The 14,749-nt window shown below is 40.9% G+C and overlaps 2 protein-coding genes across 2 annotated transcripts; both read left to right on the top strand.

The window, feature by feature from the left end:
* The first annotated feature begins 902 nt into the window (after positions 1-902).
* Positions 903-8,547, top strand: LOC135493654 (delta-type opioid receptor-like). The gene is made up of 5 exons (XM_064781144.1): positions 903-1,568; positions 2,714-2,934; positions 3,304-5,855; positions 6,431-6,651; positions 7,067-8,547. Exons 3-5 carry the CDS (start codon positions 5,527-5,529, stop codon positions 7,567-7,569), a joined length of 1,053 nt encoding a protein of 350 aa, XP_064637214.1. The 5' UTR covers positions 903-1,568; positions 2,714-2,934; positions 3,304-5,526; the 3' UTR covers positions 7,570-8,547.
* Positions 8,548-9,100: 553 nt separating this feature from the next.
* Positions 9,101-11,230, top strand: LOC135494023 (delta-type opioid receptor-like). Its single transcript, XM_064781774.1, has 3 exons — positions 9,101-9,585; positions 10,130-10,350; positions 10,728-11,230. Exons 1-3 carry the CDS (start codon positions 9,257-9,259, stop codon positions 11,228-11,230), a joined length of 1,053 nt encoding a protein of 350 aa, XP_064637844.1. The 5' UTR covers positions 9,101-9,256.
* Positions 11,231-14,749: the final 3,519 nt, after the last annotated feature.

The following is a 14,749-nucleotide window of genomic DNA, read 5'->3' on the forward strand; positions in this document are numbered from 1 at the left end:
ATCTGTCAAAAATGACATCTGTCATTTCGGCCATTATCAACTTTCCCGCCAGCACATCACTGCGCATGCGTGTTATATATGTCACAACTTCATAAATATATGCATAAACTGACGTCATATTGCATATTTTAGGAACATGCCTCTACAGCTCCTTAAATAATACCTACAATCGAGGTGCCATCTATGCCTGTGCCTCAATTCCAACTTTTATGAAAACCCATTTATTTTTCGTTTCTGTGTTTCGTTCCTGCGTTTCTGTGTTTCTGTTTCGTTTCTGTGTTTCTGTTTCGTTTCTGTGTTTCTGTTTCGTTTCTGTGTTTCTTGTTTTACAACTACCCCAAAATTTACGTCTTTATCCAAAATGTCGTCATAAGCAGCATGCATTCGACCCTCAATGTATTGACATTGCTAAGCTTCCAGACAACGGGGCAGAGGTTACGGAGGCATTACCGCTGGAAGTTCAGTATGGCATGCAATATCAAAAACATCTCGTTACCATTTAATAGTTCCAGTAATAACCCTGTGCTTATATTTACAAGAAAAATATGTACATGTATAACGAAGAAATTGCAGAAGGGTACAACTTTTCGACACATTTTGTGTGTCTACCTTCTGGATATAGAACTTTACAGGCATTTTTTCCTGAATAACCCGATGTACAGTACATCAGACTGTGCGGAGCAAGAGCATGTGTACGGATCTAACACATGTTCATGCAGCAAGAAGTTATACAATATTATATGACAGTAGCCTCGGGGTGTACCGCCAGGCACCATTACTGCTTGGTCGCTTTCATTACGATGATTCCTCGAATAATCATCCTGAAATTGAATATCACGCTTATTTCGAGCATAAACTGCAGTTAGACCAATGAATGATGACCGTGCACAAGCTTATGAAGACTAACGACACTCATCAAATGTTATTATTCGTGTGCTTGTGGAGCGAGCGTGCGGTCGAAACCCGTACCAAATCTAAGCATGGTGCTTTAGTTTTACGTCCGACTGCAACAGTTTATTATAAGCAATACGTAGGCACATCGGTTAAAAAAGTCGCCGTTTCTGCAAAGGGACTCACGATCGGTGTCAGGGTTCGAGATCCTAGAAACGTCGACATGCCTCGTACTCGGTAGTAAGGATTCTTATTCGCTCGGGGAATTCCGTAGAATGGTAAAAACATTGCATTTTGAAACATGGTTCCTCAGATTGTCCTACAAAAAGATATAGGTGTCGGGGAAAGATGAGCACGCAGTCATACACCATGAATATTTCATCTGCATTTGCCGAGAGTCCAACAGAGGTGGACCCTGCGGTGGAAGCCCTCCGGATCGTGTACGTATTCTTCACGGAGTATGGATGGATTGCCATCGTGCTTCCAGGGCTCTTTGGAAATGTCATGTCGGTGGTGATGTCACTGCAAGCGGAGAACAGGCGCGTTTCGACGTGTAACTATATGACTGCCCTCGCCTTGGCCGATTCTGCAGTCCTCATTGAGGTCGCGTGGGGTTGGCGAGGACTTGGTGCAATATTTTGGTTTAAGGAATCGCCGCCATCAGAGCTTGTGAAACAGTAAGTTTCCCAAGTGTTTGTATAAATTATCCATTAAGTGTTCACTAGTGTATTGTAGAGTATGCATTATCCGGTTGTCTTAATAACAGTGAACCCGTATTGATTCATTGAATAGCCGTGTTCAGGACTAGACTACATAGGTTGTCCATCGTTGCGCAAAACGACTTCTGTTATTATAATTGCTGTGTCCTCGTATAAACGTGGTAATGTTCCAAGGTTCAGACAGCAAAATGAAAAGTTGTCAACTTTTGCTTATCTCCGTCATTCTCAACGGAGTTCTTCCCATGAACCATTGTGATGCTGATGCTGTTGATCAGGCACCAGTTACATTCGTACCTGAACATGGCTATTCAATGAATCAGTACGGGTTCGCTCAATATTTCATGTCTATTGGTGTTTTTGTGTACAGGAGCGCACCAGACAGTGAGACGTGGAGATGTGTTCAGTGCTGGTGCTGTCAGTAGACTGAATCTGATTGGCCATAGCGATCAGTAATATGGGATGTGATCACGTGATGTGACGTCACCGCGGTATCCTCCTTGGGGTTCGCTGTTCTTTAGACAACCGGATAATGCATACTCTACAGTATATATTATCTTAGACTAGAATATACTTATTCACGCTGCATAGGCCTTAAATTACGGATCGGCCTATTTCTTCAAACTACAGGGGTTTAGGTTTTTCTGAAATGAAATTTTAGGACACAAAAGGATTTTGACATGGTTACAAAATAGTCATTTTGTATTAAGTGTACAATGACGTGCATTGATTTTTTTACATCTTCAAAAAATATTGAAGAAATTTAAAGGTTTTATTTTCATGAATCTCTTCAAATGTGCAAAGCTTCATTTCAAAATATCAATTTTTATTCCAAAATCGGCCCTTCACCCAGACCCCTTAAAAATCATCAAAGGCAAAATGAAGAAAATGAAAAAAAGCTCTTGACTTTCGAGCCTCTAATCTGTAAATTGTATTAACATCAGTTTCGCACAATAATGTTCAAAAGCTTTCCTGTCGCCATGATACTGTTTAATCATTCAAAATTCTACTCAACGTTACGCACGTTAAGTGCGGTTGGATACAGGAGCAAATAAGAAATCGACATGAAGGAATTTCATATTTATTTTCATGGTTTTTTATTTCAGACTGATGTGGTATGAAGGTCATACATTCGGCATGTTGTCCGGTTTTTTCCTAGCCGAGATGACCATTGACAGACTAATCGTAGTCAGGAACCCAATGGCCGCACGGAGGCTCTGCACGACTCGCCGCGCATGCGTCACCATTGTCTTGACGTTCATCGTTATCTGTGGAGTGCAGGTCTACATTTTCTTTGCCTATAAACATGAACCAAGTGACATCATGGGTGAGAAATCTGTTTATTTGACGAAAAACTATAGCAAAACTTTGAAAACAAGTACATGAATTCATCTGATTGTTGTGATATTGATGAAAGTTTACCATCCTAGTGCTTACATTAAAATTCAGCCAGCGTTTCAAGCCGGAAATGGTGCGCCTACATGTGTCAGGCTTTTGTTTATGGACAAAATATATTATCGTAGTCCCGTTGACCAACCAACCACTCGAGTATAAACCTCGTCTGCAGACTGCGATATTGCAATGTACATGGTAGTATCTAATGCATTTCATCACGGGGAAATGTTCAACACCACGACTACAACATTTTCTTTTATTTATTCAGTGCTTCCTTACTTTTGAAAGTCATGTTTTGCAGGTGAGGGTCCAATCATTATGACAGTCCCAGGCGCGCCTGAACTCGAAACACTTGGTACGGTATATAATTTTGCTTTTGGAACTGTCATACCTTTTATTGTTATTGTATTTTGCAACGTATGGATAATAATCGTACTGCGGAAAGCATCGAAGAAAAGTGGAGTTATGGGCGTCAACGAAAAAACGCAGAAAGCAAGAGAAAAGGAGACAACTTATTTGACCCGGATGTTAACCCTCGTCAGTATTGCTTACGTCGTGACGTCAATTCCGTATAGACTGTATGATATCATCATTGGACTGCCTGAGGTTAAAAGTCAGTATGATATGAAGGACGAATACTGGAAGTTACGATATAATTGTCAATTTTTGATAATAGTGGAATTTTGGGATGTCAATTATGGGATTAACTTTTATTTGTATTGTTTAGGGGGTGGTAAGAAATATAGAGATGGCGTCAAGGAAATATTCAGCAAAATGATTTGTAAAAAGTCAGATGATAAGTAAATAGATATTAACGTTTTCATTGTCACGGTACTTATCGGTTTATTATCGGGGAGAAACACTGCTCATTACCATACTAGATAAAACCCTGTGCCATGACCATGAAAATATCTTATCAACGTCTATCTTATTCCATAACAAGTATATTTTGAAACGGAAGGGAATAAGGAAACTACATGTACTCGCAAGTTTGACAGCGCGATATGAGAATGATTTATATGTTAAAATATGCGTCGTAATAGCTATCACATTTTTCTCTTTTATCTACATATAAGAGTTCGACAACAGTATCAACTTATTAGATCGGTGGATGTCACGAATCGGGCTGAGGTCTTCCTCCGTTCCACACAGTTTGGTCCTCCGGCCCTGTCGTTCTCCGAGGGGGTTCAAACAGCGTAGGCTTGGTTATGGCTCGCTCATAGCTGTTGTCCCGGTAAAGTTGGTTACGAGAGGATATACGGTGGGGGGCCTGGTCTGAGCAGTCAGTCACTCTCTACCGTATGAACTCTCGTGACAGTCTGCAGTCTTCTTTGCAAAAAGGACACCCAGGCTGCGTATCCATACATTGAATACTATTCGAGTGACGCACAATTCGATGTGCTTCAGGGGATCATATAGGCCTACATATGCGCAGTATCAAATGCCTTCTAGTTGTCTAGAAATGCAAAAAATGTCGAAGAGCATTCAATGAAGTGTGCAATAGTCTCCTTTAATAGAAAGGCTGCAGCGCTGCAACACAGCAGGCATATTATCTGTCATGTAGAAATCGAATCACAAAGTTAACCAAAATATTCCCAAGCATGACTTTATCTAAACTTTTTATGGGTTATCCACGTCATTAAACGAGAAACTGTTATAAAATTGATGCACTATAGAAGGATGAGAGATGGATCGGCCGCTATTCCGAGACGTAAAAAGATATTTCATAAAACGGTGGTCAAATCTGCTGTACCCGCCGATCTGTCGGCGTCGTGCGTCGGTATCCTTTCTCTGTAGAGAACACAGAGACTTAGGAGCGTCACACACCGCTGATAAATCGGCATGCTATGATATGAATGATGACAACATTACGTCAGACTGATCGACATTGGACCATGATTAAGCAATAATGATGAGTGGTCTGTGATTTGGTTGTGATGTGGATGACTGTCCATCAGGCATGTCTGTCACACCCTTTCATTTCACTCAAAGGTTTCGAAAATGGAGAGTTACCAGAAGTATTACATGTACCACTACCACTAAGTATGGCATGGGAACAATTTCGGACAGGTTTTGTGTGTCCACCTTCTGGATATAGAACTTTAAAGACAGGCATTTGTTTCTGAATAACCCGATGGATAGTAACTCAGACTTGTGCGGAGAATGCAAGAGCACGCGCATGTACGGATATAATACATGTAGCTAGAAGTTATACAATATTATATGACAGTAGCCTCGGGGGGTGTACAGGCCATATAGAGCAACCAGACACCATAACTGCTCGGTCGATTCCAGCACGATGGTTCCTCGAATAATCACCCTGAAATTGAATATCACGCACCTTACATGTAAATGTATCGTCTTTCGAGCAGTTAGACGAATGGATGATTACCGTGCAGAGGCACAAAAATACCAAAACGCCAGCTTTCCTAACAACACTCATCAAATGTTACTAATAATAATATTGCATTTTGAAGCATGGTTTCTCAAATTGTCCTGCAAATAGATATCGGTGTCGGCAAAGATGAGCGCGCAGTCATACACCTTGAATATTTCATCTGCATTGGCCGAGAGTCCAACAGAAGTGGACCCTGCGGTAGAAGCCCTCCGGATCTTGTACGTAGTCTTCACGGAGTATGCATGGGTTGTTATCGTGCTTCCAGGGATCTTTGGAAATGTCATGTCGATGGTGATGTCACTGCAAGCGGAGAACAGGCGCGTTTCGACGTGTAACTATATGACTGCCCTCGCCTTGGCCGATTCTGCAGTCCTCATTGAGCTCGCGTGGGGTTGGAGAGGACTTGGTGCAATATTTTGGTTTAAGGAATCGCCGCCATCAGAGCTTGCAAAACAGTAAGTTTCCCAAGTGTTTCATAAATTATCCATTAAGTGTTTACTAGTACATATGTTATATATAGGCTGCATTGGCCTCAAATTACGGATCGGCCTACGGAATTCTTAAATTTCTTCAAACTACAGGGGTTAGGTTTTTCTAAAATGAAATTTTGAGACACTAAAGGATTTTGACATGGTTACGAAATAGTCATTTTGTATTAAAAGTATCCGTGTACATTGACATAGTTCAATGATTTTTAAACATCTTCTGAAAATATTGAAAAAATTACATGTAAAAGGTTTTATTTCCTTGATTCTCTTCAAATGCGCAAAGTTTCATTTAAAAATATCAATTTTTATTGAAAAAAATCGAACCTTTGCCCAGACCCCTCAATAAATCATCAAAGGCCAAATGAAGAAAATAAAGAAAATTAATAACCTTCGAGCCTCAAATCTTGACATTATTCCAGCAGTTTCGCACAATAATGTTGAAAAGCTTTCGTGTACGCACGTTAAGTGCGGCTGTACTACAGGAGAAAAGAAGAAATCGACATAGAGAAATGTTATATTTATTTTCGCGGTTTTTATTTCAGACTGATGTGGTATGAAGGTCATACATTCGGCATGTTGTCCGGTTTCTTCCTAACCGAGATGACAATTGACAGACTAATCGTAGTCAGGAACCCAATGGCCGCTCGGAGACTCTGCACGACTCGCCGCGCATGCGTCACCATTGTCGTGACGTTCATCGTTATCTGTGGAGTGCAGGTCTACATTTTCTTTGCCTATAAACATGAGCCAAGTGACCCCAAGGGTGAGCAGTTTTTTTAATTTTCTTTGCCTATAAACATGAGCCAAGTGACCCCAAGGGTGAGCAGTTTTTTTAATTTGACGAAAAACTATAGCAAGTAGCAAATGAAACAAGTATTCATTTGATTGTTGTAATAATGATGAAAGTTTACTATCTTAGTACTTGCATTGAAGTTCAGTTTTTCAAGCCGTACATCCATAGGTGTCCGGCTTGTGTTCGTTTGAGCAAAATATATAATATCGTAGTCCCGTTCACCAACCAACCACTCAAGCATAAACCTCGACTGCAGACTGCGATATTGCAATGTACATTGTAGTATCTAATGCATTTCATCACGGGGAAATATTCCTCACCACGACTACTACATGTTCATTTATTTATTCAGTGCTTCCTTACTTTTGAAAGTCATGTTTTGCAGGTGAGGGTCCAATCATTATGACAGTCCCAGGCGCGCCTGAACTCGAAACACTTGGTACGGTATATAATTTGGCTTTTGGAACTGTCATACCGTTTATTGTAATTGTATTTTGCAACGTATGGATAATAATCGTACTGCGGAAAGCATCGGAGAAAAGTGGAGTTATGGGCGTCAACGAAAAAACGCAGAAAACAAGAGAAAAGGAGACAACTCATTTGACCCGGATGTTAATCCTCGTCAGTATTGCTTACGTCGTGACGTCAATTCCGTATAGACTGTATGACATCATCATTGCACTGCCTGGGATTAAAAGTCAATATGATATGAAGGACGAATACTGGAAGTTACGATATAATTGTCAATTTTTGATTATAGGGGAATTTTGGGATGTCAATTATGGGATAAACTTTTATTTGTATTGTTTAGGGGGTGGTAAGAAATATAGAGATGGCGTCAAGGAAATATTTAGAAAACTGATTTGTAAAAAGTCCGATGATATGTAAATTGATATCAACGTTTTGATTGTCACGGTACTTATCGGTTTATTATCGGGGAGAAACACTGCTGAGAAAGGCTCATTACCATACTGTAAATAAAACCCTGTGCCATGACCATGAAAATATTTTATCAACGTCTATCTTATTCTATTTGAACAAGTATATTTTGAAACGCAAGGGAATAAGGAAACTACTCACAAGTTTGACAGCGCCATATGAAAATGATTTAAATGTTAAACTATACGTCGTAATACCTTACCTACATTTTTTTTCTCTTTTATCTACATGTGAGCGCTTCTTAGATCAGTGGATGTCAGGGCTGAGGTCTTCCTCCGTTCCCCACAACTTGGTCCTTCGGCCCTGTCGTTCTCCGATGGGCTTCAAACAGCGTAGGCTTGGTTATGGCTCTCTCATGGCTGGTGTCCCGGTAAAGTTGGTCTCGAGAGGATATACGGTGGAGGCCTGGTCTGAACAGTCAATCCTCCTCCTCCGTATGAACTCTCCTGAGTCTGCAGTCTTCTTTTCGAAAAGGACACTCAGGCTGCGTATCTTTACATTGAACACTATTCGATTGACGCAAAACTGGATGTGCTTTAGGGGATAATATATAGGCTTACGTATGCAAATTTTTGTCTAGAAATGCCAAAAAAATGTCAAAGAGCATTCAATGAAGTGTGCAATACTCTCCTTCAATCGAAAGACTGCAGCACAGCAGGCATATCGTTTTGCATGTGGAAATCGAATCACAAGGTAACCAAAATATTCCCAAGCATGACTTTAACCTTTATCTAAGCTTTTTGTGGGTTATCCACGTTACTGAAGGAGTGTTTGTAGATGAGAAACCGTTATAAAATTGATGCACTATAGAAGGATGAGAGATAGATCGGCCGCTATTCCGAGACGTAAAAAGATATCCCATATAACTGTGTTCAAATCTGCTATTCACGCCGATCTATCAGTGTTGTGCATCTGTGTTCTTCCTCTGCGAGAGGTGTCACACTGCGCTGATAAATCGACACGGTATCGTATGAATGACGACAACATTACGTCAGACTGATCGGGCCATGATTAAGCAATAATGATGTGTGGTCTGTGATTTGGTTGTGGTGTGGATGACTGTCCGACAGGCATGTCTGGCACACCCTTTCATTTCACTCAAAGGTTTCGAAAATGGAGAGTTACCAGAAGTATTACATGTACCACTACCACTAAGTATGGCATGGGAACAATTTTGGACACGTTTTGTGTGTCCACCTTCTGGATATAGAACTTTAAAGACAGGCATTTGTTTCTGAATAACCCGATGTATAGTAACTCAGACTTGTGCGGAGAATGCAAGAGCACGCGCATGTACGGATCTAATACATGTAGCTAGAAGTTATACAATATTATATGACAGTAGCCTCGGGGGGTGTACAGGCCATATAGAGCAACCAGACACCATAACTGCTCGGTCGCTTCCAGCACGATGGTTCCTGGAATAATCACCCTGAAATTGAATATCACGCACCTTACATGTAAATGTATCGTCTTTCGAGCAGTTAGACGAATGGATGATTACCGTGCAGAGGCACAAAAAGACCAAAACGCCAGCTTTCCAAACAACACTCATCAAATGTTACTAATAATAATATTGCATTTTGAAACATGGTTTCTCAAATTGTCCTGCAAATAGATATCGGTGTCGGCAAAGATGAGCACGCAGTCATACAACTTGAATATTTCATCTGCATTGGCTGAGAGTCCAACAGAAGTGGACCCTGCGGTGGAAGCCCTCCGGATCTTGTACGTAGTCTTCACGGAGTACGCATGGATTGTCATCGTGCTTCCAGGGCTCTTTGGAAATGTCATGTCGATGGTGATGTCACTGCAAGCGGAGAACAGGCGCGTTTCGACGTGTAACTATATGACTGCCCTCGCCTTGGCTGATTCTGCAGTCCTCATTGAGCTCGCGTGGGGTTGGCGAGGACTTGGTGCAATATTTTGGTTTAAGGAATCGCCGCCATCAGAGTTTGCGAAACAGTAAGTTCAACTTTTGGTATAAATTATCCAAGTGTTATACTGGTATATCTATGCTACATAGGCCTCGAATTACGGTTCGGCCTATTTCTTCAAACTGCAGGGGTTAGGTTTTTCTGAAATGAAATTTTGGGGCACAAAATGATTTTGACATGGTTACGAAATAGTCATTTTGTATTCAAAGTATCCTTGTACATTGACATATGTAGTGCATTGATTTTTTAACATCTTCTAAAAATATTTGAAGAAATTGAAAGGGTTATTTCCTGAATCTCTTCAAATGTGCAAAGTTTCATTTAAAAATATCAATTTTTATTGAAAAAATCGGCCCTTTGCCCAGACCCCTCAAAAATCATCAAAGGCCAAATGAAGAAAATTAAGAAAACTCTTAATTTTCGAGCCTCTAATCTGGATATCATTACAGCAGTTTCGCACAATAATGTTGATAAGCTTTCGTGTACGCACGTTAAGTGCGGCTAAATACATGAGCAAACAAGAAATCGACAGGGAGAAATTTTATATTTATTTTCATGTTTTTTTATTTAAGACTGATGTGGTATGAAGGTCATACATTCGGCATGTTGTCCGGTTTCTTCCTTGCCGAGATGACCATTGACAGACTAATCGTAGTCAGGAACCCAATGGCCGCACGGAGGCTCTGCACGACTCGCCGCGCATGCGTCACCATTGTCTTGACGTTCATCGTTATCTGTGGAGTCCAGGTCTACATTTTCTTTGCCTATAAACATGAACCAAGTGACACTAAGGGTGAGCAATTTCTCAATTGACGAAAAACTATAGCAGAACTTTGAAAACAAGTATTCATCTAATTGTTGTAATATTGATGAAAGTTTTCCTTTGCACAGTCAAAATCTTAGTGCTTACATTGAAGTTCAGCTTTTCAAGCTGCTTCAACTGTACGCGTTAATGTATAGGTGTCAGGCTTGTGTTCGTTTGGGCAAAATATGTAATATCGTAGTCCCGTTCACCAACCAACCTCTCGAGCATAAACCTCGTCAGCAGACTTCGATATTGTAATGCAGTATCTAATGCATTTCATCACGGGGAAATGTTCCACACCACGACTTCAACATGTTCATTCATTTATTCAGTGCTTCCTTACTTTTGAAAGTCATGTTTTGCAGGTGAGGGTCCAATCATTATGACAGTCCCAGGCGCGCCTGAACTCGAAACACTTGGTACGGTATTTAATTTGGCTTTTGGAACCGTCCTACCCTTCATTGTAATTGTATTTTGCAACGTATGGATAATAATCGTACTGAGGAAAGCAGCGGAGAAAAGTGGAGATATGGGCGTCAACGAAAAAACGCAGAAAACAAGAGAAAAGGAGACAACTCATTTGACCCGGATGTTAATCCTCGTCAGTATTGCTTACGTCGTGACGTCGATTCCGTTTAGGCTTTATGACGTTATCATTGGACTGCCTGATGTCAAACGCCAATATGATATGAAGGACGAATACTGGAAGTTACTATATAATTGTCAATTTTTGATAATAGGGGAATTTTGGGATGTCAATTATGGGATTAACTTTTATTTGTACTGTTTAGGGGGAGGTAAGAAATATAGAGATGGCGTCAAGGAAATATTTAGACAAATGATTTGTAAAAAGTCAGATGATAAGTAAATAGATATCAACGTTTTGATTGTCAAGGTACTTATCGGTTTATTATCGGGGAGAAACACTGCTGAGAAAGGCTCATTACCATGCAGTGGATTAAATTTTGTCTCGTGACCATGTCCATTTGAACAAGTATATTTTGAAACGCCAACAATGGAATAAGGAAACTACTTACATGTTTGACAGCGCGATATGAAAATGTTTTTTTGCATGTTAAAAGGATTGGAGAGCTGTGAAACGAAGGTATAGCGTCGCGACCAACTGTACCAAGACAAGGTGATTTCGCGTCGTAAAACGGGTATGAGATGTGTTGGCTTTATTTCTAAAATGGTTCGTAAGCCATCACGTATACACTGTACTCTCTCGGGCGAAATATGAGCCGTAATTGCTATCACATATTTTCTCTTTTATCTACGTGTGAGCGCTCGACAACAGCATTAACTTCTTAGATCAGTGGATGTCAGGGCTGAGGTCTTCCTCCGTTCCCCACAACTTGGTCCTTCGGCCCTGTCGTTCTCCGATGGGGTTCAAACAGCGTAGGCTTGGCTATGGCTCGCTCATGGCTGGTGTCCTGGTAAAGTTGGTCTCGAGAGGATATACAGTGGGGGCCTGGTCCGAATAGTCAATCACCCTCCTCCGTATGAACTCTCGTGACAGTCCGTCTTCTTTGCGAAAAGGACTCTCAGCCTGCGTATCCATACATACTATTCGAGTGACGCAAAATTCGACATTTGCTTTAGGGTATCATACATATGCGTATTATCAAATGCCTTCTGGTTGTCTAGAAATGCAAAAAAGCATGTCGAAGAGCGTACAATGAGGTGTGCACTAGTCTCCTTCAATAGAAATACTGCAGCGCTGCAGCCATATCCTTTCCAAAATTCCGTTTGTCATGTGGAAATCCAATCGCAAAATAACCAAATATTTTCAAGCATGAATTTATCTGAGATTTTTATCCTAAAATGTCTTACTGACCTACATGTAAGTGTTTTGCCACTGAGGGTAGTTGTTGGGGTCAGTATCTTCGCTTTGCTTTTACCTTCATATCGAGGTATATATATAATCGTATCAGTTCTAAACGATGGCGGTGAGTATGAGCGTACATTTGTACAACGGGTTATCAACGTTAAAAGTGTTTGAAGACGAGAAACCGTTATAAAATTGATGCACATAGAAGGATGAGAGATAGATCAGCCGCTAATCCGCATCATACTTACTCCCTTGGGAAACATGCGTAAGGAGAAGTCGTGTTGTAGGCCTTGAGGATGCTAATCCGAGACTTACAAGATATCCTACATGTATTTTAAAGTGTGGTCAAATCTGCTATATACATGGCGTTCTATCGGCGTTGTGCTTCGGTGTCCTTCCTCTGCAGAGCACACAGAGACTCAGGAGTGTAACACACCGCCGATAAATCGGCATGCAGATATGAAGGACGACAACGTCAGACTGATCGACATTGGAACATGATTAAGCAAGAGTGGTCTGTGATTCTTTACTACGAGATCGGAAAACATCAAAGTTTTGTGTCGTGTAGTCCACCAGGGCTGTCTGTCAAACCCTTTGATCTCACTGAAAGGTTTCGAAAATGACAGTTGCCAGCAGGTTACATGTACCACAATCACTAAAGGCCTACACCGTTCATCAAAAAAATGAGATTTGTAGTTGAATTTGAAAATTTCCAATTGCGTATTTACGCGCTGAATATAAATTTCAGCATTGCCGTGGACAGATATACAAATACTAGATATACGAAGTTTCAGCGAAGTTGCATGTTAGATAACTGCACTAGCATTGTACGTGTATGTTACTGCATTTCAATTTCCTGAATCTAAGGCCGCTAAGGCTGGGCTTAGGTGGAATCCGATGGATGCCATTTCAACATTTATCACTTGAGACCACAAAACGAATTAGATATGTTCTTCTGTTAAGTGGCATCAAACAATTTTTATTGATATGGTTGCCAAGTGAAAATCGAAGATAAATAATGACAGAGTGTAAAATGTCAGTCATTTACACGCTGTCATCTGTATCAACAATAGTACCGGCGTAACAGTAGAAAGTCTACCGGGAAAAAGAATCAGCATACGAATGAATCCTTTCGTTTCCTGGACTTTCTAACCAGGGACATTTCAAACATTTCCACCATCATTAAATATACAGAGAAATCCGCGTAGTTTAAGAGGGCTGGCGGATCCAGGAACTGGCAGAAGAGGCACTGCACTGCATTTCTCATCAACATTCCTGGACAGGAGTGTTCCAAAATGTCATGGTCAATTTCAAAGATTCTATATCAATTAGGGAGTGTGCGTCTTGTGCACCCCCTTGGATCCGCGCCTGACTAACGCTCATGGATGAAAAATGGAAAGAAACCTTTTTTTTAAAACGATAAAAATAGATTCGCCAGGGTTCGAATCTTATTCGAATCCGCGCCTGATAAACGCTCATCGATGAAAAATGGAAAGAAAACTTTTTAAAAAAACGAAAAAATAGATTCGCAGGGGTTCGAACTCGTGACCACCGACCGAATCAATAGCGCAACGCTCTAACCGCTGAGCTACAAGAGCTGTACTGTTAGACCGGAGATTTTCTGCAATCTGAAGACGAGCCCTCACGGGCCTTGAGGCTACGCGCCATGATTGTGACCAGGTCACGCTGGCGGAAGAGTAATTGGGTACAAATAGTTCAAAGGTAATCGTATAATTCAATATTTCTACAGATTTTTCTCAATATATAGTATCTAGATAGCTCGGTGATCTAATAGAACATGTTCGCAGTTGATTTCAATGCTTGAATGGCTTTCTCAAAAATGTTTTTAGAAGCGAGGTCAACAGGGTCAAAAGAAAAGGTTTTTGGCGCCAAAGATGTCAGCGATGGCAGATTTGAATTGAGATTCGAGTCGATTCTCTTGGAATCGAGTTGAAGTCGGAAGTGCACATGCACAGGGCAATCGTATTTAGAAAGCTCAGTGCACGTGATTTGGAGGGACAATTCGGGTGTGGGATTTAGATAACCATGGAGGAAGATGATATGTAATTTGAATTTATCCGCCTGCTCATCATGTTGAAACCACCGAAATCATCTCATCACTTGGTTTAAGAGGGCTGGCGGACCCACAAACTGGCAGAAGAGGGAGCGTGCACTGCATTTCTCATCAAAATTCCTGGACAGGAGTGTTCCAAAATGTCATGGTCGATTTCAAAGATTCTATATCAATCAGGGGGATGCGTTGTTAGGCCACTGGTTTCTCCCACCATATATTCACGGACAGAACTCTTAATCGAACAGTCACACGAGTAGTCTAGGACTCGAGGGGGATTGGCTTGGATATACATGTACATGCATACCTGGTTTACGCCAGATCCAGCGACACGTTTTTAAACTATCTCAATATCTATATTCAGTTGGTTAGTCAGTGGAACGAAAAGTAATTGTTTACGCTGACATTCGGAAATGCCTTGATACCCAAGAATGAACCAAATGATTCGGTGTATCTGTAATATATCGAGGTTGTATTGCACCAAG

The sequence above is a fragment of the Lineus longissimus genome, chromosome 9, assembly GCF_910592395.1.
Source record: "Lineus longissimus chromosome 9, tnLinLong1.2, whole genome shotgun sequence".
In the NCBI taxonomy this organism is placed as follows: Eukaryota; Metazoa; Nemertea; class Pilidiophora; order Heteronemertea; family Lineidae; genus Lineus; species Lineus longissimus.